Source organism: Pararge aegeria, chromosome 13, assembly GCF_905163445.1.
Source record: "Pararge aegeria chromosome 13, ilParAegt1.1, whole genome shotgun sequence".
In the NCBI taxonomy this organism is placed as follows: domain Eukaryota; kingdom Metazoa; phylum Arthropoda; class Insecta; order Lepidoptera; family Nymphalidae; genus Pararge; species Pararge aegeria.
Genome location: NC_053192.1, coordinates 17,483,123 through 17,506,643, shown reverse-complemented (window position 1 = coordinate 17,506,643; position 23,521 = coordinate 17,483,123). Strand labels below are relative to the sequence as shown.

The 23,521-nt window shown below is 37.6% G+C and overlaps 1 protein-coding gene across 1 annotated transcript in view; it reads left to right on the top strand.

Annotated features, from left to right (window-relative positions):
• Positions 1–23,521, top strand: part of LOC120629004 (metabotropic glutamate receptor 2-like) — a 120,144-nt gene that overhangs the window by 94,803 nt on the left and 1,820 nt on the right. The window contains exons 11-17 of the mRNA XM_039897721.1: positions 596–762; positions 3,960–4,118; positions 4,288–4,450; positions 12,592–12,805; positions 21,497–21,648; positions 22,048–22,159; positions 22,702–22,863. Of these exons, the coding sequence (XP_039753655.1) occupies positions 596–762; positions 3,960–4,118; positions 4,288–4,450; positions 12,592–12,805; positions 21,497–21,648; positions 22,048–22,159; positions 22,702–22,863 (1,129 nt within the window). The remainder of the gene's footprint in view (positions 1–595; positions 763–3,959; positions 4,119–4,287; positions 4,451–12,591; positions 12,806–21,496; positions 21,649–22,047; positions 22,160–22,701; positions 22,864–23,521) is intronic.

Below are 23,521 nucleotides of genomic sequence, written 5' to 3'. Positions count from 1 at the left end.
ATATATCAATAACATAATATTATTTTAGACAATTATTCATTGCTACCAAATGTACACCAAATAGGAAGTAAGGGTTTAAGCGGATGTAGCCGGAGGGCGAGATAAATCGACCCTTCACCCTTAATCATAATTAACTGGGGCTCATTTGATTTCCCAAGATTAGTTTGAGCTATACTTGTATGTAATAAACGATGCAATAGTATTAAATTACTCAACCATAAGACCTCTTAACAAATGATAGGGCAGATTCCCTTAAAGCTATTATTAAAACTGATTGAAAACTGCTGTAACTTACAACCTATAGGTTGCGTAACTGAACAGCTATAAGCTTTCAATTTAGTTCAATAATAATGTTTTTTGGTTTGGCAACACTGCTCGATAACGCCAGCCACTCAATGGACGTTCACAGGCCGGCATAGGTCTTTTGTAGGGAGTTCCAAATGTATTGGATAGAAGCAGGCGGAACTCTGTGGAATTCATGATATATTATGAAAATTAAGCTTAATTTGCTATACTCCGCGAAAGGTGGCGTTATTTATAATTTTTTTTTTTTTTTTAAAGTAAAATTGTTAAGTCATCGTATTTTTTGATGCAGATACGCTCTCCAGAACTGGAGACGGCCTGCCAGGTGTGTCCGTGGGGCACTCTGCCCGACCTAACCAAAACTCGCTGCAGAGCCATACCGGAGGCATACCTGAGGCCCGACTCGGCGTGGGCGATCGGGGCCATGTCTTTCTCTTCCGTTGGCATACTACTCACGGCGTAAGTATTCTTTTATCCAAAAAAACATGCGGGATTGTCTTGGAAATCTGTTTATAATAGTTAAAACTGAATCTAAAATAATGTGAAGGACGAAGGTATATTATCATCAATACATATAGCTAATGGGAAGCGTGCGGTGACCATGACGCTAGTTTCACGCTTTTTATTCACCCAAAAAGTATACAAATACAGGGCTAAATAAAACATACCAGAAAACTCTCAGCATGTAGTTGTTTACATGAAAACCAACAACTTTTGTTTCACGACTTTTTTTTTACTCCATAGTTTGTGTAATAAACACGCGGGGCTATCTATGCGGGGATATTCAATAGTTCCTACTCTGTAATGTAACATCGGCAACAGCGCCCTAACCACGACTCGATACGTTGCCGAATCTCATGTATTTGGTTGCACAGTGTAATGACACTGCAGAGGTATAACATGTTTTTTTTTAAATTAAATAAATTAATGCTCAATTTCGAAAAGTCGTAGAACAAAAGTTGTTAGCTTTAATGACAGGAACTGCAAGGCCGAGTATTTTCTGGTATTTTTATTGAACCCTGTATAGCCAATATTAATATAGCTCATGGTAACTTGGGAAGCCTCAAAGCGCCGGAAGAAGTTTTCACTTAGAAAATATTAATTAACTGTGTGATGGAGATAACAAAAAAATCTACTAAAATTTTAATTAAACCTTCCAAGCTTTACTTTTAAATTAAAGAATGTAGATAGCACTATTTAACTTTCAAATATTATATGTATTATATGAATGCTTAACAAGCGGCCATAGAACATCCTTCTGAACTACAGAACTGTTATGGTCTTATGAGTGGGTCCTGGGTTAGAATTGTCTCTGGTCCAGTCTGGTGGAATGCTTCGGGCATGGCTAGTGGCCACCGGAAAAGACGTGCTGCTAAGTGATTTACAGTTCCAGTACGATATCGTAGAAACTGAATAGGAGTGTGGGTTAAATATAACTGCCATACTCCAGCAGGTAAGCCCGCTACCACTTTTAAGATTGCACTCAAGGGCTAACTTGTAGTAGGATTTTACAATAGTGATAGCCAAGTGCTCAGAGTTTTAGCCTCCTTTTCTTGTAGACTAAGTTCGATACCCGGCAAGCACCTCTAACATGTCAATTAAGCATATATTGATGATTAAAAAACTTTTTGTTTTTTATTCCACTACAAGTTAGCCCTGGACTGCAATATCATAGATGGTAAGTGATAATGCAGTCTAAGATGGTAGCGGGCTAATCTGTTTGGCAGTATGGTAGTCTCTAATGGTAGTCCCTAATTGGTTTAGACACGACGCGACATCGCACCGGAACACTATTCGCTTAGCGGCACGTCTTTCTCTAGGGTGTTAACTAGCCAAAGAAAATTCAGAAATTATAAATTTCCAATTTTCCCCTGCTAGGAATCAAATCCGGGACCAACTTCTTAAATTCATAGCACTTAACTGCTAGGGAAAAATTAAAGTACATGGATTTTTTTACACCAACATCGGTCAACTGTGTCTTTGTAATTCTCTTTTGCAATATTAATTGCCTACTTGCCAAGTAGTTCATATTAATACGTGGCCGCCGCACGACATTCAATTACCTGGAGCTCCTGGCTGCGAGCCCTGGTTTAAAGCGCTTTAGGAAATAAAGTAGGGGGTCACCGGAATGAGCTGTCGTTTAAAATTAAAATCCATTAAGCCTCCACGCTACCGTTGCTTTAATGCAAGCCTTAAGTGAAACACGATTTTATATTTTAACTAGTTCCGGATCTGATTTAAGGCGCTTATATATTTTTGCGCATGGACACACTTAGCTTTGCGTTATAATAAAGCGGTCGTGTGATCAACCATCGAGCTAAATTTGTAATAACAAAGAATCACTAAAATATTGTATTTATATAATGATATACGATTTATAGTACCGTAAAAACGTATTTTTATTTGTATTCCAAGTGAGATTGGTATTTATTTTCCATAAATAATTCTGCAAAAGCGATCAGCCATGACAAGCGTAACGATGAATTGAAAATTATGACGTTCGTCTATAATCTAAACATCATTCTGTAACGTTTTAACTTTTAACCATCGCGACTCGCTAGCGAGCTACAAACTACGATGGTGACCATGAGGACACGAGCGAAACTCGGTGTCATCGCCTAGTGTTCACGGTTATGTCTGGCGTAGCCAAACTCAGCATTGAAAGCTCGATTGCCAAACCTGCAGTAGAGTTCACCACTATAACTGTACTTATATAAATTTACGTCTATATCCTTTTCTTTCTTGCGTGTTACTTTAAACTTTTGATTTTTTTTTCTTGGTAATAGACCTAGTAAACTCCTGTTTAGAGATACCCAGCTTATCGAAGTTAGGAAACACGTAAATCGAGGGGTAGTTCCAAATCCAAGCCATGCGTAGTATGCTAGTTTTTGGGATATTGACTACATACGCATGTAAATCCAGCCGGCGTCTTGCGGTGCGATAGTAGAATGGTGAAGAGGGAACGAGATCGAACAGTTCCTGAGCACACTCATTCAGGCAACATTGGCCGTAGCCCTGCCAAGCAACGTCATGTACCTGTAATATATATTGTGTTGACGGCAGATCAAAATACAGTTGCCGCTACCATTACTTTTAGAGTGTAATGTAGAACCGGCAGTAGCGTCCTCTATGTATCTGCTGCGATCACCGATCCAACTGCCAGCAGTTGACTTAATGAAATGTTATTACATATATACAACGTGTAGTTAAAATCGAAATAATACTTCACAGGCTTTAGAGGTAAATTATTTAGATACCGTCTCTGACACTTATCTGTGAAACCGAAACGCTAATAGATATTCTATGTTCAGTGAATTCAGATACAGCCCTAGCATATGCAAAAGTAAAATCAAGCGACGTCACTTTATTAGGTATGCGTCGTGTAGCGTAGGTGCTATGCACGTATCGGTCTTTTATCTTCAATAGGGTTGTCATAAGTAAACAATTAGAATGTTTTGAATTATTTTGTTTGAAAAAATAAATACGCTTTTTAGCTTCTTTGTTTTAATATTTTTACACGGTGAGCCTTCATGAAACATGCACCATTCAACTCTATTTCGTAATTCCATTACACGTTGTATAACATACTTTATTACCACGTGGAACATTCTTGGCAACGAGAATCTAAGACCAAGATTTCATTTTGTCCTTGATAGGTTCGTATGTGGCGTGTGGGTCCGCCACAGCTCCACGCCGGTGGTGCGTGCGAGCGGGAGGGAGCTATCTTACGTCCTGCTCGCCGGCATCCTCATGTGCTACCTCGTCACCTTCGCGCTGGTCTTCCGACCGACGGATATCTTGTGTTCAATACAGAGGTATGTCTTTTCACTACAGTATGACAAGTTAGTTATAATATAGTTGATATAAACAGGGTGGCATTTTGAAGGACTAGTCTTTGCATGCCCTGCGAAAATTTGCATTGTTCATCGGCGATGATTTTTGGTTCATTCGATATTTGGCTAAGTACTTCACTCTTAACAACAGGTTTGGTACCGGATTCTGCTTCACGGTAGTCTACGCGGCCTTACTGACGAAGACCAACCGGATCTCGCGTATCTTCAACGCCAGCAAGCACTCCGCAAAACGGCCTATACTCATCTCTCCGAGTTCTCAGCTTGCGATCTGCTCCGCACTCGTCTCTATACAGGTCAGTTTTGTATCTTGGTTTGATGGCATTTACGGACGATATAAGTTAACCTATCCCGAGATGGGTAAACTAATATAGTATCTCCTGTTTCTTGCTTAGTTTTAATGGGGTCATGAAGTGCCAAAGTTATACGGCCAGGGGGGACAATTTTTATGATTTTATTTATATAGTTTAGTTGCGTTAGTAGGAATCTCTTGGACGAATCTCTCTTCGAATATATAAGATGACTTCTTAGTTATCTTTAATCAGTAACATCTTTATCCATCTGATCCTAAGGGGTTTACACATAAATAAAAAGGTTCGCAATTTAAGAAAGAATTTTCGTCCTTCATTTTTCAAAATATTTTTGAAGTTATAGCCATGAAAGATTTTAACTTTCTAAATAAAGAAATAGATACAAATTAAAGTTTTAAATAATACCACCGGCGAAAAATTATCAGAAAAGTTAGTATTTCATATAGCCATAAATTTGGTATTTTGAATTTTATTTTCTTGAGGAGAAATTGGAGATCGTTGTTCACATTCTCTAGTCTTTAATTTATTACTACAGTAGTATTATAGTAGTAGTAGTTAACCGTTTGTGCCGTGTGGTGACGGCAGATCAGAATACAGTTGACACTACTGCTCCTCTTCCCGCGGATGTCGTACGAGGCGACTAAGGGAATATGACGGAGAACGGGCAGCGGCGTCCTCTGTGCTACTTCTACCATCTTCTGCGATCAGCAACCCAGCCCAGCTTGGTATGCCCAGCTTGGTGATCCGTTCGTTGGCAGAGCCCTCCAGTGGATTTTCTACAGACTATTGATATAAACTGTTTGTATAAAATTAAATACGAGATTAATGTGTTATGATTAAAAAATAGTGATTAAATGATAATGTTTGCGTTTAATATTTTACGTAATATCGCTTTAAAGCTCAAAAGACGCGTAGCCTGATTATATTTCCACAATAGGATTTAATTGTGGAACGTAAATGATTGTTGTATAAATATTGGCTTTAATTTAATCTCGCGTATTGAATAAACAATAACGCAGTTAAAACTACTGCTCGAAGCAGACTGTCAATTGTTGGCTAGTTAAACGTCTATTGATTTAGACTGACTACTTTAAAGTACAGCTAGAAGGAAATTTAACTTATTGACAAGTTGAATAAATACATATTTATGTTCTGGCTTGGTCTGCAGAAAATACTTCGGATGCTGCTAATGGCCTTATTATAGAAAAAGACGTAATGTCAAGCCTTTTTAGTAGTTTGTTTTCCTTCCAGTGAATTTTATAGTAACATATTGAATCAATGGTTCCCGCTTAAAAGTCCATTGGGATTGGAGACTTATATTTCTAGTAAACTTCGACTAATATAATTTACCGATGGATCTAATCAGATAAAGCAGACAAGCACCAACACGTTGAATAAAAATCTTGATGAAATTTAAAATGGCAAGAAGATATGTGGTCGCACTATTACGGCTGCGGTCTGGTCACATTCCGTCGAAGAAGTTTACACATTTAATGGGTATATCTGACTCCCCGAACTGTCCCGTTTGTGGTGATATTGATGACATTCAACATGTTTTGACGGAGTGTGAATGGAACGCTGTTGAAAGACGACATATTTTTACTTAATCTTGGCAGGTAGGCTTGTGCAATAGCATCTTGGCCTTCCCCTTATCAAAGCAGGTGGCAGTGGATATTGTGATTAAATTAGAATAATATAAAATAGATTGTAGGTTTTAACTTAATTACCGGAGCGACATAATAACAAGTGATAAGGCCCCTTTCAAAATATTTAAGATTAAAATGGTATTATGGAAAAGTACTAATTGCGAAACTACTAATTGAAATTGGCACTAGTATATAATTTTGTAATAAATTCAAAATTCAAAATTCATTTATTTCAAGTAGGCCTAATTAATAAGCACTTATGAAACGTCAAGTCTGTTTGTAGTGACTCTACCACCGGTTCGGAAGGCAGATTCCACTGAGAAGAGCCGGCAAGAAACTCAGCAGATTGCTCTTTTCCAACATCATTTTAAAGTTTAACAATCTTTAGAATTTCTCTGTTTCGTGAGAGATGAGAGCGAAGTGGCCTGCTTCCAAGCAGCCTTGTCGTTTAGGAATTCATCAATAGTGTAGTAACCACGATTTATTAAATGTGTTTTAATATATTCTTTAAACTTAGGTAAAGGTAGATCTAATATTACCTTCGGTATCATGTTATAAAAGCACATACCCATCCCCACAAAGGATTTCTGTACTTTTCTCAGACGATAAGAAGATATCACTAATTTATGTAATTTTCTAGTTAGTCGACTTTTTATATCGACTTTTTGTTTATAATTACTTATGTTTTGTTTAATAAAGATAATATTACTATAAATATCTATATAAAAATCTATATCTGTATATTTATCTGCAAAGTAAATGCCCGTTTTAATTAGCCTGTTATTGAGTGAGTACTTGATTAAAGTAAAATCAATGAGGCGAGATAGAGAATGTAATCAAATTTGGAAGTAAGAAGATATAACTGATATAGTCAGACTTCTTTAAAGCAATATTGTAGGTTTCCTCACGATGTTTTCCTTCACCGTTGAAGCATGTGATAATTAAATTACCTAAAACGCACATAACTTCGTAAATTTAGAGGTGCGGGATTCGAACTCCTACCCTATGCGTAAAGCTCCTACCAAATACGCTATCACAGCTTCATGTGCTCTTATCGGAGGTAAGATTACTTTTAATAAAATAAATTCACGACTTCGGAAGTCAGTTGAAAAACGTTAATAATAATCCGACAAAATTATGCCGCAAAGCCAAAGCTGAATAAGTTAATCTAATCTCCAGTTATAGTGTAGCTGTTAAGTTGCTAAGTGTTAACTTAACGACCTCGTAAATCGGCGAGCACTTAACAGTTATAACTTAATCAGCTTTATGTTACCGCCGCTTTGTTAACAGCCTGTTATATTAACAAGCCTATATGAAGTTAGACCTTCAACACCTACCTCATACGAAAAAAAAAGAATTGGACTCAAGCAAGGAGGGTTCAGTAACACGTTTCAATATAAAACATAACGCAATAACTTCATTTTGTTTTTATTATTTCTTGTGATGCGGAGATAGTAGCGGTTTGTCTCAACGGGGGCTTCGGCCGTGGATTTTTACTATTCTACCGACAAAGACGTTCGGGTACGATGCAAGGCACCTAGAAGCCAATTAGGGGTACACCAGTTGAGATAGCAGAGGGTTAACTTGTAGAAAAAAAGGCTTCAGCTTCCTTTTCTGGGGACCCGAGTTCGATCCCCAGCACGCACCTCTAACTTTTCGTAGTTATGTGCGTTTTAAGAAATTAAAAACCACTTGCTTTAACGGTGAAGGAAAAAAATTATGAAATCTGAATGCCAGTAGGTTCTCCATGATGTTTTTAAAGGCATGTAAAGTATCACAATCCGTACTGGCCAGCGTGGTGGACTATAGACTTAACCCTTTATTCTGGGGTTAGGCCCACCGGCCTACTACAGAACACCTTCTGTAGTGGGCCAGTAATGATTTGTACGTATTAGTAACGGTTCGTGAGATACAGCCCACTGGCAGGTAATCTAACGGACAGAGAGACAGGAAGCGGAGGTTTTGTTTAATAATCCTTTTATCATCCGTATATAATGTATTAATGGTTGGGTTCCCAGTTACAATTTAAAACCCAGATTTTTAAAATGCATGCATGAAGAGAGTAGCTCAAAAGGCTGCTTAAGAAATCTAGCACCAAGAGATTTTTACCAGCTCCAGCGGTCAAATTGTAAAGCAAGGAGTTCGGAATGCATAAAACATGCCCTAAACGGAATCTTCAATCGCACATAAATACGACAGTGAGTGTCGCCGCCGGGCGGGTTTACAGTTTATTTTTCGCTATCTACTCTTTTGTATTCTTGTTGGTGATATTCTTTGTGTGCACTTTCTCAAATTTCTATCCGTGACAGCTTACACAAAAATGAACTGATATTCAGTTTTTGAAGTTATACTTCTTTAGGAAAAATGATGAGAGTAATGTTTTACGATGCGCGCGCACACCGTCAAAAAAAGCAGACACCCTGAAGTAAGATATAGTCATCATTTTAGTTTTTCGAAAAAAAACGTTTGTCAGTGTACAGGGACAGTGCACTTTCAGTTGTCAAAGTTTGCTGGCTCAATCAATCTCAATCAAGTTATTTAATTGATTCAATTGGCCAAAATTTTCAAATTTAATGTTGAGTGCAGTGCTGACCAACAGCCTGGTATAAAATAATATCTCAAGCCGGTTTTTGATTATAAATACAAACGGAGTTCTTATAAAAAAGAAACAAAATCTACTGCCTTAGATATATATTAAGGGGCCAAGACTTCGAAGCTGTTTGTACTGGAGTTGTACTTCCTTAACTTTGTCTCGTTAAGAAAATATTTCCACTGCAACACTGCAAAAGCGAGGAAAATAAATTGAAATAGTCGCTGGCCCTCAGTGGCCGCAGGTTGTTTATGTGAAGGAGGTTGTATGTTTTATGCATCCGCGCGCCGAGTGTGTCGCCGGCAGGATCCTGAGGGATTCAACTGGCTTTCCTTCTAGTTTTCTTTTGAAACTTTGTAACTCTGATATTTTACGTGATGTGGTTTCTCTTTATTATTTACTTAATCTGTCTGCTGCTTTACCCGTATACTATTTTCCTGTGTACGTATACCTATTTCCTACAGTATCGTGAGAAGCAATTCAAGAAAGTACGTTTTTACCCTCATAAAAAAAATTGATTATTTGGGAAAATAAAATTACTGTTAAAGCTTATGGCTGGAACCTTAGTATTTCTACCCCTGTGTCAGAACCGCCACACCGCTCTTCCATAACAAGAAATAAACTTAAAAACGAGGGTAGGTATAGAAACAAAAACATTTGTGTTAATATTAGAAATAATAGACATGTTACATAGGAGAAGATAAGTTAACTAAAAAATAAAAACAATAAACAATATATTTAAAGTGCAAAGTAGTTCGCGTGCGTGTGGGTGTGTGGGTGCGACCATAACATGCGATAGTTGCTACATCTTGATATTATACAAACGTCCTTGCAAATAAATGATTATTATTATTTATTATACTACCATTTATTATTTTTCTTTTTTTTTTAAATTATTAACATTGCTTAAGAATAAATTAAAAAACACTATTAAAAATTTATAAAAAAAAAACATCCACCCTCCGCTTGCGGGGCTTTTGAATGCCCAAGCAACCGGTGGTCAGGGCTCCAGAGTGAGGAACCTCCTCACAATACGCGCCGTTTCAAGGACTACTGCCTTCTGTATCCGACCATTGATCCAACAACCAAGCGCAAGCTTCTTGAGATGTTGGTCGAAGCTTTTCGCGAGAAGACCATTGACTGAAACGACGATCGGAACACCAACGCTCGACTCAATATTCCACATGGCGGTAATCTCGTGAGCAAGGTCCAAGTATTTAGGTTTGAAGAGGTCTAAAGAGAAAATTCGGGTCTCAAAACTCGGTTACACCAAAGGTCACGATCGTTAACTACGTTAAAAATCGTCGTTTTAATAATTTTGTAAAATTTTAAAACATAAAAAATTTCAGAGCCGACAGGTTTTGTACCTGCGACTTTGGCAATCGCGGCCTGAGCGCTTTCACCAATTAAGCTACGGCTCTCCTAACATCGATGCCGATATTATTATATGCCTTTTGCATCAGTCTTACAGCGACTGTAGCGCCATCTAGTAGTACAAACATGGCAGTTTTTTAGTTTTGACGGCCGTTTGGCGCAGTGGGCAGCGACTGCTTTCTGAGTCCAAGGCCGTCGATTCAATTCCCACAACTGGACAATGTTTGTGCGATGAACATGAATGTTATTCAGTGTCTGGGTGTTTATCTATATATTTTACGAATTTATGTAGGTATATTATTCATAAAATTATTCGTCAGTTATCTTAGTACCCATAACACAAGCTACACTTACTTTGGGTTTAGATGGCGATGTGTGTATTGCCGTAGTATATTTATTTATTTAGTTAGTTTCGATCTACTTTTTTAAAGGTCCATATTACAAAGAGACACACTTCGTTTTAATCATATTGTCACCCCGATCTCGTTTCTCCAAACACACTGCGTCCTGACAGACCCTGATAGGGTTATCACGTGATAGGTGTACACTCATTAATCTTTTCGCTCCGTTGCTTCAGTTATTAATGGAATGGAACCTTTGCGACATTTATAATAAATCTTCTTGTGCCAGCTAAGCGCTTTTTTATCGTGATTAATACGTCATAGGAGCGGATGATTGAATTTTACGATAACGTTTTCTTTACAGTTTTAAGCGCTGACTTTAAAATCCGCTTGAGAAAGATTTCATATGTGACAACTTTTTTAAAAAGTCTAATAGGTTCCGTGGCTAGAAAATATATTAAAAACCTGTCGAAATGTTGGATAGAAGCAGGCGTTACTTTGCGGAAATCCATGATATATTGTCAAAATTAAGCTTATTTAGCTATATTCCGCGAAAAGCAGGAGAATCTATATGGTATAATTTATAATTTCTTCAATCCGTGGCGTGCATAGAGGTGATGTTATATTAAATTACAAATATCTCAGCACGAGTTATAAAAACTGAACTCCCTAACAGGTCAGCTCGCTACCATCTTAGACTGCAGCATCACTTACCACCAGGTGAGATTGCAGTCAGGGCTAACTTGAAGTGGAATAAAAAAAAACCCCCAGTCACGTTCAGAACATTCATACTTAGTGTGAAATGTTGAATTTATTGATCACCGTCACTCGCTCCGTAGAAAACAATGTATGTACAAATTAAAAGTGCCTCCTAAAGTTCTATTTGAATAAAGAAAGTTTTAACTTAAAGTTCTTTTCTTGCACCCAAAAGTCAAAACTAGGAATTTAATAATAAACGAAACTTTGCTCCTAGTTCACGAAGTTGACTCGCTATGACCCCCGTTTCACCTCATACAAACTCATTTTAGTGTTTCCAACATTGTATCATAATAAAATTTAAGCAAGTAATGAAATTTTCTTAGAAATACGAAATAACCATCTGTCTTACTACATCAAAAGTACCTAGATGATGTACGTAGAAGTTGTGAAAACATTAAAGCCCTCACATCACGAAGCCTTTGGAAGTTAGACGGATGTGACAGGGAGATTTGAAAGTTATTTATGATTATGTTAAGAAAATAAATGGTTCAGCTCAGTTTCTGAATCTAGGCAAACTCAGCAACTAACTTAGCGCTCCAATAACTCTACAAGACGTACTTACTTATATTAAATACAAAATTCATTCATTTCATATAGACTCCTATTAGCACATTTGAAACGTCAAATATGTGTTTGTAATGACACCGGTTTGGACGGCAGACTCTACCGAGAAGCCGGCAACAAATTCAGCAATTGCTTTCTTCCAACGTTAAATTTGCAATTTAACATTCATATTGCTATCATGAAGAGATAAAAGCGGAGCCGGATGCTTCAAAGCTACCTTGTCAATAAGAAATTCATGAAAAAAGTTAGGGAGTCGTACCATACGGTGAAAATTCAGAAATTATAAATTCCCAAATTGCTCTAATTTAATTTCATAGCGCTCACCGTTGCGCCAGGGAGGTTTAATTTCTCAAAATGCAAATAACTCCGAAAAATTTGAATATCTCCACGAAAGACCCAACGCAAACACTCGAACTGTAGACGACAGTGGTTCTTATCAATGCCTAAGGGAGCACTTAGTGAAGCTAGAGACCTAGAGGATAGCTACGACAATAGCGTTACTACCAAAGTGTGAAGTGGGTCCAAAAATGGCGACGCTAGTGCATCCTACTGGTGCAATGTATAAACGCTATAAACAAACTAATGTTTACAAAAATTAAGCTTAATTTGCTTCACTCGTGCGTAGAGGGTACATTGCCGAAGAACTGTGTGTTGTGGAGTATAACGATTGAAGAAATCATAAATTACACCATACAGATTCTCCTGCTTTTCGCGGAGTATAGGAAATTAATCTTAACATTCATATAATATATCATGGAGTTTCGCAAAGTAACGCCTGGTTATCCAAACTAATGGTTGCCAACATCCTGTAGGCTACAGCACTCAAGGTGAATAACGTTTTGGTGTCCCCAGGTTCTGATCGTGGTGGTGTGGATGATCGTGGCGCCCGCACGCGCCATGTTCCACTACCCAACTCGCGAGGACAACATGCTGGTGTGCGACTCGTACGTGGACGCCTCGTACATGATCGCATTCTTCTACCCCATAGTGCTTATCGTGGTTTGCACCGTGTACGCCGTGCTCACCAGGAAGATACCCGAGGCCTTTAACGAGAGCAAGCATATAGGTAAGTTTTGTTTGTTTGTTTTAAGTCTTTATTGCACACACACATTTTATATTAATTAAACACAAATACAGAAGAAACTTAAAAAAATTAAAATTAAATAGAGCGTGCAAAGGCGGTCTTATCACTAAAGCGATTTCTTCCAGATAACCTTTGATGTTAGGAAAAAAAACTAAAAAGTTTTATTAACACGCGTAAAATAAGCTTGGTTGGTCTTAGAGCCAGTGTGAGTCCGCACCGCTAGCGTAGGCAGGAGGCAATTATATCCCCGGGGAAAGAATAAAAATTTTTCTTCTCCCACAACTTTATCAACTTTCAGAGCATTGGCGCAGTAGTGAAAATAATATCCGGGAAAAACTCCTTCGTACGTTAATTATATCCCCTGTCATGGGATGTAATCGGGCGATATAATTCTTGTCTCCTGCCTGTGCTAGCCCTCCTGGAGGTTGTATATGACGAAGAGGATACAAACATCAATACTTATATTATAAATGCGAACTCTTCGGATGGATATTTGTTATTCAATAACGTTGGAATGTCTGTACTGATCTGGTAAAATAAGCTTGGTTGATCGTAGAGCCAGCCTCAGTTATATATAACCTCCAGGGAGGTTGTATATGACAAATTAAATACAAACATTCATTTAAATCAATAATAATATCTTAAATGAGAACTATTTTATGAATGTTTGTTACTCAATTACGTCAGAACGGCTGAACTGATTTGGGTAAATTTTCCTTTGGCAATACAGAGTTTGATATGCGAAAAGGACTCAATAATTACCAGCGAGCAAATCTTGAATAATTCAAAATCACAACCCGTAATAATAAATGGATTCTTGATGAATTTTTTTAATGGATGTTCGTCTCTCAATTACTCCAGAACAGTTAAATTGTTCTGGATGAAATAAAGCTTTTATTCCAGAATAATGTACTGTTCCCGTGGGGTAGATTTTGTTTTTGTTTTTCACAGAACAAGTTATCAACATGTTTTTTTGTAAGAGTAAAACTCCTGCAATTTTGAAGCAGTGCTGGCTCCCAAACGTAAGGTTAACAAAGGATCGCGTGTTGCAAACTTTTTATATTGTAAATAGCTTTTAAATGGATGGAAGGAAGTGACTTTTGCGTATATACAGCAAATCTATGTAGAGATAATACAAAGTTTACATGTATAGAATATTAATTATGATCACTATCGAATTGCACTCAAGGTGCCATTGTCTGCGAACCATTGTAGCTTATAACAATATACGAGTCCAACATTGTTTCCCACCGTAATCAATAGTATGCCTCGGAAACAGGATTTGTTGACCTTAGGGACTGTGGACTGTGCGGTACACAAAGGTAGCCTTTGATCGAAGCTCTATAGCAGATGAGAGGCTTGGCTAAAATCTGATTAGGTTTGTCTCATATATAGACACTCTGGTGCACCTTGCGCCTTTATCTAACTAATCATGGTGTGAAACAAATACCATGTTTGTAACTGAACTATTGTGTGCTGTAAATCAACATCTATTATTAATAATATATCTATCATAATCACTAAATATAGCTTATTTATAATTTTATTCATTATCATCATCAATTCAACCAATCGACGTCCACTGCTGGACATAGGTCTTTTGTAAGTAGTTCCACAATACACGTTCCTGGGCAACTTGCCTCCAGCGGCTCTCAGCGACTCGCCTGATGTCATCCGTCCACCTCGTTGGGGGGCTACCTACGCTGCGTTTACCGGTGCGTGATCGCTATTCCAGCACCTTAAGACCAACGTTCATCGGTTCTCTGAGCTATGTGTCCTGCCCAATGGCACTTCAACTTCGCGACTCACTGAGCTATGTCGGGAAATCTAGTTCTTCTACGGATATCCACATTTCTGATGTGATCACGTAGAGATACTCCTAGCATAGCTCTCTCCATCGCCCGCTGAGTGCTCTGAGCCTTCTTATGCGGCCAATATAATTAAATAATTGTTATTATTTAATTATATTGGCCTAATTATTATTATATTATTATATGGCTATTCTCCAATGATTTATTGGCTTTGACTTCAATCGTGGTAGAATTATGCAACCCAAGAAAGCATCATACAGCTTCTCAATATAAAAGTGACGTTGTCAGTGTAGTATGTCGAACAGTTCGTGAAATACCGACAAAAAGGACACGAAAGCGGGTAGTCAGATTCTTTCTGTGACATCCAACTTGACATCCATGATCCACGATCCATGCAGCACGGTACGTACCCGTTATATTTAAGAAATGTGCTCAGGAATTGGCTCAGGTCATTGTTGTTAGCCAATTGGAACCAGTCAGTAGCTAGGTAGTAATTCTTTTGCTTCAAAGTTGTGTAAAAAAATCGGGTGTGGTATAATCAAGTGTAGATCTAATAGGTGAAGTCGTTAAATTTATTAAACTCGCGATAACTTCTAAATGAAACGTTAAATCAGGACGAATTAAAAGTGTTTTGTGAATTAATCCTGTGATAAATATGTAACCTTCCAGTGATCTAATAAAACTTTAGAACACAATAGATATGCTACTGAGACTAAACAATCATAGTTGCCTATAAATCCACGCAGTTTTTTTGTAGATATTATATAAATAAAATACTTTAATTACATTGTAGTAGCCCAAGTTCAAGTTAGCCCTTGACTGGAATCTTACCTGACGGTACGTGATGATGTAGTCTAAGATGGTAGCGGGCTAACCTGTTAGGGATTAAGGTAGTCATATGCCTAACCGGTTTCTACGCGACATCGCACTGGAACACTAAATCGCTTAGCGGTACGTCTTTATCGGTATGCTGGTAACTAGCCACGGCCATAGCCTCCCACCAGGTAAAATACTTACAATACCTACTATAAGTATAGATTGCATTAAAGATTCTATGATCAATAAAAGAAAAAAAACATAAACAAGGGCCTCATTTATTTGATTGCTAAGCGTAGCTTTTCTTAAAAGTTAGAAACCAAGTTTGAATTCGGATTGGATTGGAAGGAATGTGGAAGAAATACATTTTTCTGTCGTTTAAATTCTTTTGCAGACGTCTAGTCTCGGTACGACATAATTAACCTTTCCATTATGTAGATTGTCATTTAAATCAGGCTGAGATTTATTTCGAACTCAATTTTTCTTTACTATTCATCCCTATCTAGTATATTTCGTTTTTCTCTTCACATTTTCGCGAATGAAAAAAAGTTTAATTAAATTAAAAACGTAACATACTGAAAAGCTGCTGTTATTCTGTAAATCGCTATCAGCGCTGATGCAACGACAAAGCGAAATCGTCGTTGATCGCATCATAGTGTAACTAACATTGTTTAATAAGTAACGATTGATCGAGAACAATTTTTAATGGATATTGTAAACAATTACCGCGGATACAACAAGTCGTAGACACCATATAGATTTGTCAAGTGTTTTCCACTGCAAATTAGCCCTTGGGTAGTAAGCGATGATGATCGAAAATGGCAGGTATTTAATGGCATTTATTTTACCAGGATCCACACCTCTGATGGGTTTTTACGTGGCAGTGTACCGGACCGTTAAGTCACTAGGCGGCGTAGCACGAAATTGTCGGTAGGGTGGTAACTATCTATCTACTCCTATAACTATATAAACCACTGCAACAGTCAGTTCAACATATAATTTTATAGAACCTGGTGGTCTGGGCCATATATTTCAACGCTGAACGCTACGACGAATAGTGTATTACATAATATCAGCTCTGATATTTAGAGCTATTCATGTAACTTTGTATTTGACGCTGGAGTGGAATGCTGTGCTACAACGTTGTTGACAACTACGACGTTAAGCCTCGTACCTACAAGTGTTGTGTTAATATTCATGTAGGAGTAATACACGAATGATATATAGTAGTTTATTTATAGATATATCTTCCTTTTTTTACTCCGACCATGAACGGAGGCTGTTTAGGTCCTTACTATGATTGGCTCTTCTTTTGTGTTTTTTTCTTTTTTTAGATTCAGTATGAAACGTCAAGATCAATTTTAGGACACGATGTTAATAAAATTTTTCGTGTCCGAAGACCAAAATAATTGTACCCTAAATAATGCTAATGACTTGATACCATATGGCACTATATGCCAACTAAATTTAACAATATATAAAGTATAAAGGACTACGTAATCGATAAAAAAGCTTGGGTGTAAATAGTTGCTCTTCTAATAATTTTAAATGACATTGTGAGATGGTGATAACAAAAAAAAAAACACCTGGCTAATTTTTTTGTGGGCTTCTTCTTAGACCAGGACGCGTTTGGAACCCTCGTAGCTTTAGTTTTAAGTTTACGAATGTGGTTATCGCCATCATCTCACTACCGTGTCATTCTTATGTACGCATCAAAAGTGCCATACATGGGCCTACTTGAATAAAGATATTTTTGACTTTGACTTTGACAATATCATATCAATAATATCTTAAACCTCAAGTCTGATTTTAACTCCGTGGAATTTTGACATTTCTCTGTAATAGTCCCAAACCAACCAACAAATAAAAAAGCCACCACAAGAAAAGATAATATAGTTCAACGGGTACATACCTATATACATATATATTAAAGAAATGTTGCTTAACCACGAAGATCGTAGTTTAAAATCTTTAAAAGATAATCTATTTAAATAATGGTATAATATATAATTAATTAAAAAAAAAATATCTTAATTGACTCACGACCGATCCGATACTTTTTATCACGACTGAATGAATGAGCACAGTAATATTGTAAACCAAATCTAAGTGCACGTACAAAGAATTAAAAACTAATATAGAACCATCTTTACCGAACCGAACTTTAGTAGTGTTTCTCGAACAGGCCGTTAGTCACTTCAAACATTTAGCAGTTAACATTAATTATTTTACCTGTAAAGTTTGTGAGCTAGCAACATTCCGCGGGTGTGAAGTTAGACCCGCTCGGGGCATTTTCTTTGTTTTTGGACACAATGGTCTGCATGCTATAATGACTGAATGAGGATTCTGTATGTTTTTAATTATATGTGTACGTAAAAGAAAACAAACAACACAGCGTAGGAAATAGATTAACAATTTGCCGGCCTCATCGCTACATAACCGTATCTGCCAGGCACCCAATGGCGTATGGGTCACAGCTGCAGATAATGGTTCCAATTTTGTTGTACACAAATCTCTAAACTTAATTGACAGACCATAAATTAATTGTAACCTTTTTACTATGGTCCCTGTAGAAAAAGATAGCGCTGTTTTTGGTTAATGCAGTAGTGTTTGGAGAACGTGAATAAAACACTTTTTTGTTCTGTATTCCTTCAAATATAAGGGGGAGTGGGAAACAGAGACTTTTGTGCTACTACAACTACCTACTGCCATCACCAACCTGTCTGCCCAGCGTGGGGATTATGGCTAAACGGTCCCCTTGGCAGAGGCTTTTAGTCCAGCAGTGGACATACTCTATTTATGAATGCAATTCGTCTAATTTTTTATGCCTTAGATACTGTTTATAATAATGCCAATAAAACAGACTGTATGCGCCAAGTTATATTAAGTTATTTTAAGATTTTTATCACCGATGAGTGGACGCTAATTTTTGCGGTAAATTGGTGTACAAAAAGAATGATGCGAAGGAATAAGAGTAAAGGAAAGACATTAAAGGTTTTTCATGGGTATCCGGTAGGACCGTGCCGTCCGTTGGCTCTAATATCCACCACTTGTGTTGTAGTGTCTTGGCACCAACAGTAATAATTATGCTTAAACGGAATATCTTATGGAACCGTCTAAGGTATATATATTATACGGTTTAATTTCAAGGAGCCAGTTATCTCGTACTTTCGCCCGTTACTTTTCGCAAGCGCAAAAAGAAGAAGCGCGCAAACGTCTTAATCATTTGCATTTCTTAATTCAATTGGCAACGCGGCGTTCTAGTGTTTTTAGGGCGCCGGCATCCTCGTTCAGTTCTGTTTTTTGGTTGGAAATGGGAGAATAGGAACGATGTCATTTTTAATTTAATATTTAAGGCCTAATTATAACTTGGCGCAACCACAGACCAATAAAAACATTTAAAGATAATACTTACTTAGGATTAATTATTTGGAAAAACAAAATATTTGAATTATAACGAATTATGATATAAAAACTGTATACTATAAAGCACCATTCGATGCTTGACAGAGTCCCTGCAATGAGCGTTGTGGTATTATTTAAAGCAGAGGTTCCAGGTTTGATCCCAGCAGTAGCAATATGGGAATTTATAATTTCTAAATTTGCAAGTAGCAGTCTCAACCTACGGTCAAAGACGCCTAAAAGATTAAGCGTTCCGGTACGATTCCACGTAGAAACAGATTAGGGGTAAGGTTTTAATATAACTGCCACACCCCTAAAGGTCCCGCAGTGTGGACGTCCATTAATTACGTAATGACTATGACCCCTGTCAGGTCACAACATGTAATATGGTGCAGCTGTCACGTATCAATCGCCAACATTACATTAGAGCACTGACCTCTATTATACTATATAGAGGTCAGTGCTTTGAAGGTGTGTGTACCACAGAATAAGCTAGCAGCATTCTTTTTTTGAAATTTATACAGATGTTCGTTTTTTAAATTTAGCAATAAGAATATGGCTGTCTGTATAGTATACCCTTTGCGCAACAGAAAAAAAAAGGAGTGGTATTATAAAACTCTAATGAAATTCAGTACAGCATTATATCATGCGTTTGGATGGTTATTAAGAGATTGGGTGTTTTAATGTTGGCAATAATGTTAAATAAAGGATACAAAGAGTAGATTAAGTAAATAAAAATCAACACAATACACAAAAGATTTCCTTTATTATTTGAAAATGAACTTTTTACACCAAATATGTCAAAAAGATTGTTTCCATTTTAAGACAAGTAAAATATAACAAAAAGATTGTTTTCATTATAAGACAAGTAAAAAAAAATTATTTTAGTTATGGTAACGAGCGCGTGGCCTAATGCAGCTATCCCTACATGAGTTGGGTGAGCAAGTTCACAGTTCACAATGCGATGTGAACAATGGTATATACAATAGCGAAACAGCGCCATAATGAGCGATGCGCATGAAGCAACGATCCTTGTTCAGGAATTGTTCCACAAACCCAATAGTCTAATTAATTTGCTACGATGTTAACCGAATTCCAATGTGGAAATACAGGTCAAATCTTTTTTCGTTATTATTGACGTAATTTTAAACAAATCGACATCCTCTGATAGATATTGAATTTGGGATCGTTTACTCCATCGATTCTTATTAGAATCTTAACGTGGCGCACTTTTTTAAATTTTTGCACCTATTTAACGCCACTTTCTCCACTGTTTTTTCTCGGTTGGGATGCTCTAGAACCTTATCCAGGCTTCCTCTCGAATAAAAGAGTGGGTTTTGAGACGTAGACCCACCGTTCATCTTCAGTGCCGGTCGATGGGCTTTAACTTTGACGGCCGACTGGCGCAGTTGGCAGCGACCCTGATTTCTGAGTCCGAGGCCGTGAGTTCAATTCCCAACACTGGAAAATATTTATGTGATGAACATAATTTTTTTTCAGTGTCTGGGTATAAGACAAGTAAGCAAGTTAATATGTATATTATAGGTATTTATGTATATTATTGATAAAAATATTCATCATTCATCTTACTACCCATAACACAAGCTACGCTTACTTTGGGGCTAAATGGCGTTGTGTATTGTCGTAGTATATTTATTTATTTATTTATAACTAATATAACCACATGGGTAGTGAGAATAACCGGGACCGACGGATTGACGTGCTGGTATTTAAAATGAATGAATGAATGAATATAATTCTGTTGCACACAACAAAAAGTACATAAAAAAGAAAAGTAGGTATACCTAACAAAACAACGATTTCTTCCAGGCAACAATCTTCTTATAATTTTTAACGGAAGAATCCAATACCTTAATCTTGGCTCGACCAGGGAAACAAACCCAGACCACGTGATCGTAGTTGAATACGCTGGATTTTAGGCCATATGTGCGGGAATGTTATTTATAGCTTAATTTATTATCACATCGATACAGCAAGCAAGGTCGCTAATATATCAAAACAAAACTTGTCCAAAATTATTGCCCCGGGGCCCATTGTAATGTAATTCCAGCATACTCGAAAACTTTGCCGAACGCTCCCCAAATTTATGACTTGTACTCAATTTTTAATCACTTAAGTTTGACATCAGTGAATGCTGAAACAAAGTAATGCTAAAAGCTTATATTAGAGTCATAGAATTAAAATATATTTAACCCTCATTCAGACATTATTGCATGAAGGGTATTGTGTCCAAAAACAGTGAACCGCATGCCTGACTGCACGGCCGCGGACTGTTGCAAACTCACTAACTTTTTCTCATTTTTACTTTTTATGGTAAACGCTTAGAACATTAGAGGTAAAATAACTACTATCAACTGCGAAACACTTAAAGCGGCGTGGTAATTATTTTACTTCTACCGTTCTAAATGTTTACCATAAAATGGGGGATTGAGAAAAAGTTTGTCAGCTAGCGACTTTCCGAGGGTGTGAACTGAGGTTTTCAGAGTTTCTGGACACAATGCACTGCATGCAATAATGGCTGAATCAAGATTCTGGACATTCTTAATTCTGTGGACCAATATTATAATATAATATTGCTTGTATTGATTTTTTTGTATCTGTTATGTCCGTTATTATCCGTCAGGTTTCACCATGTACACGACGTGCGTGATATGGCTCGCCTTCGTGCCGCTGTACTTCGGCACGGCGAGCCACGTGCCGCTTCGCATCACCAGCATGGCGGTCACCATCTCCCTCAGCGCCAGCGTCACTCTTGTCTGCCTGTTCTCACCCAAGGTATTCCAGCATCATCAGCCCACTATATAGCAAAGGTTTTCTCTCCGAATAAGAACGGTTAAGGCCATCACGCTGGCCAAATGCGAATTGGTAGACTTTACACATCTTTGAGAACATTGTGGAGAACTCTCAGACATGCAGGTTTCCACAAGATGTTTTTCCTTCACAGTTAAAGCAAGTGATATTTCAGTTGCTTGAAACCCTAAAATTCGGAGGTACTGGGATATTGCTTAAAACCCACAAAACTCAGAAAATTTGGAGGTGCGTATTGGCATTCAGAATCAAGCGGAAGTCCGAAGACACCAGGCTATCACCGCTTTTCAGCGCAGTGCTCTATATTGTTGCCAAATTCGCGTTGTGGGATCTCTTCTCCCCCAGTCACCAACAGTGTTGTTGCAGCTTTACATAATTCTGGTGCGTCCAGAACGCAACGTGCGGCAGAGCATCATGCCGGTGCGTTACAGCCGCAAGCCACCCGCCGCCCTCGCAATACCGCACCCGCCCAACAAGAGTGAGTGGTGACATTAACTCTTTTCTGCCTACGAAACCATATCATCATCACCTTTTAATACAATGTAGCAAGGATCATAGTAATGATCTAACCTAAAAAATCTTATTATCATTGACTGCTGGGTACAGGTCTCCTCTCTCATAACAGTAGATGGGTAGCTTTTTGTGACAGAGCTCGTCCGGGAAGTACTATCTAATTTATGCCGGTAAGCAGCATTGCTGTAAGAAAATTAAATTGGGGAAAATGGTAAAATTTCGACTTTTATCATCATCATAATCATATCAACCTCGACGAGAAGGATTTAGCTTTAAGTGTATTATGGAGAACAATGTTTTCCTTTGTCGTGGAACTTATAAATAACTATGATATTTTAATTATTTAAAACGCGCATAGATTAGAATAGTAAGATGTGCGTGCTGGGATTCCAACTCGCCACCCCGAAAGTCAACCCAACCACCCTTTCTACTAGCTTACTACTAGGGTATTACCGCTTAAATACTGCATTTATATTTTGTAGTGAACATGATATTACATCTCTGCAGAACCGCCATGTGCCGATAAAGAAACACAAACAGACCCGGTGGAGTTCAACAAACTCACCAACGGTCAAACCGTCCAGGCCAAAAATGGAGTCAACGTTAAAGACGAGAAGAAAGATACCAGCGACAAAGTTAAAGATAAACATGAAAAAAATGATAGTGAAGGTACGTACATTAAAAATTCGCGTTCTTAAAACATCATAGAAGTCATTGAATCAAGAACATACGAAATCCGCATTCAGCTATCATTGTTTGAAGTGCATTGTGTCAAGAAACTGTGAAAATACCACCCACGACTCGCTATACACCCGCGGAATGTTTCTAGCTCGTTTTTCTCATTTTCCCATTTTATTATGAACGTATAAAACATTAGAGATCTTTACTTCCTGATCTGGGGTTGGCCCCCCAACCCCAATCTCTATCAGTTCTCCAAGCTATTTTTTTTAATTTTTAAATAGTTTATTTCGATAAGTAACAAAGTGGTACCAGTATATCGCTGAAGTCTTCTTTTAAGAGTAATATTACTACCCCTGGGTCAGAAGAAGTATGTACCTACCCCGCCCATTACCACTTGAGCTACGTCATTTGCCTATGAACCTCGAAACCCTCGAACCCCAGCTGCAAAAGACAAAGCTCTTATAATAACTTTATAGAATATGATTAGATTATATCGGATTATAACGGATATAGAACCAATATTTCGTATCAAATTATGACCTTAAATATAGAAATGGGGAATTATCAAAGCTATCGTTCTATCTCAAAACCAAACTATTTGAAATGCCTTTATATTTATACCATAAACTGTTTATAACATCAAACG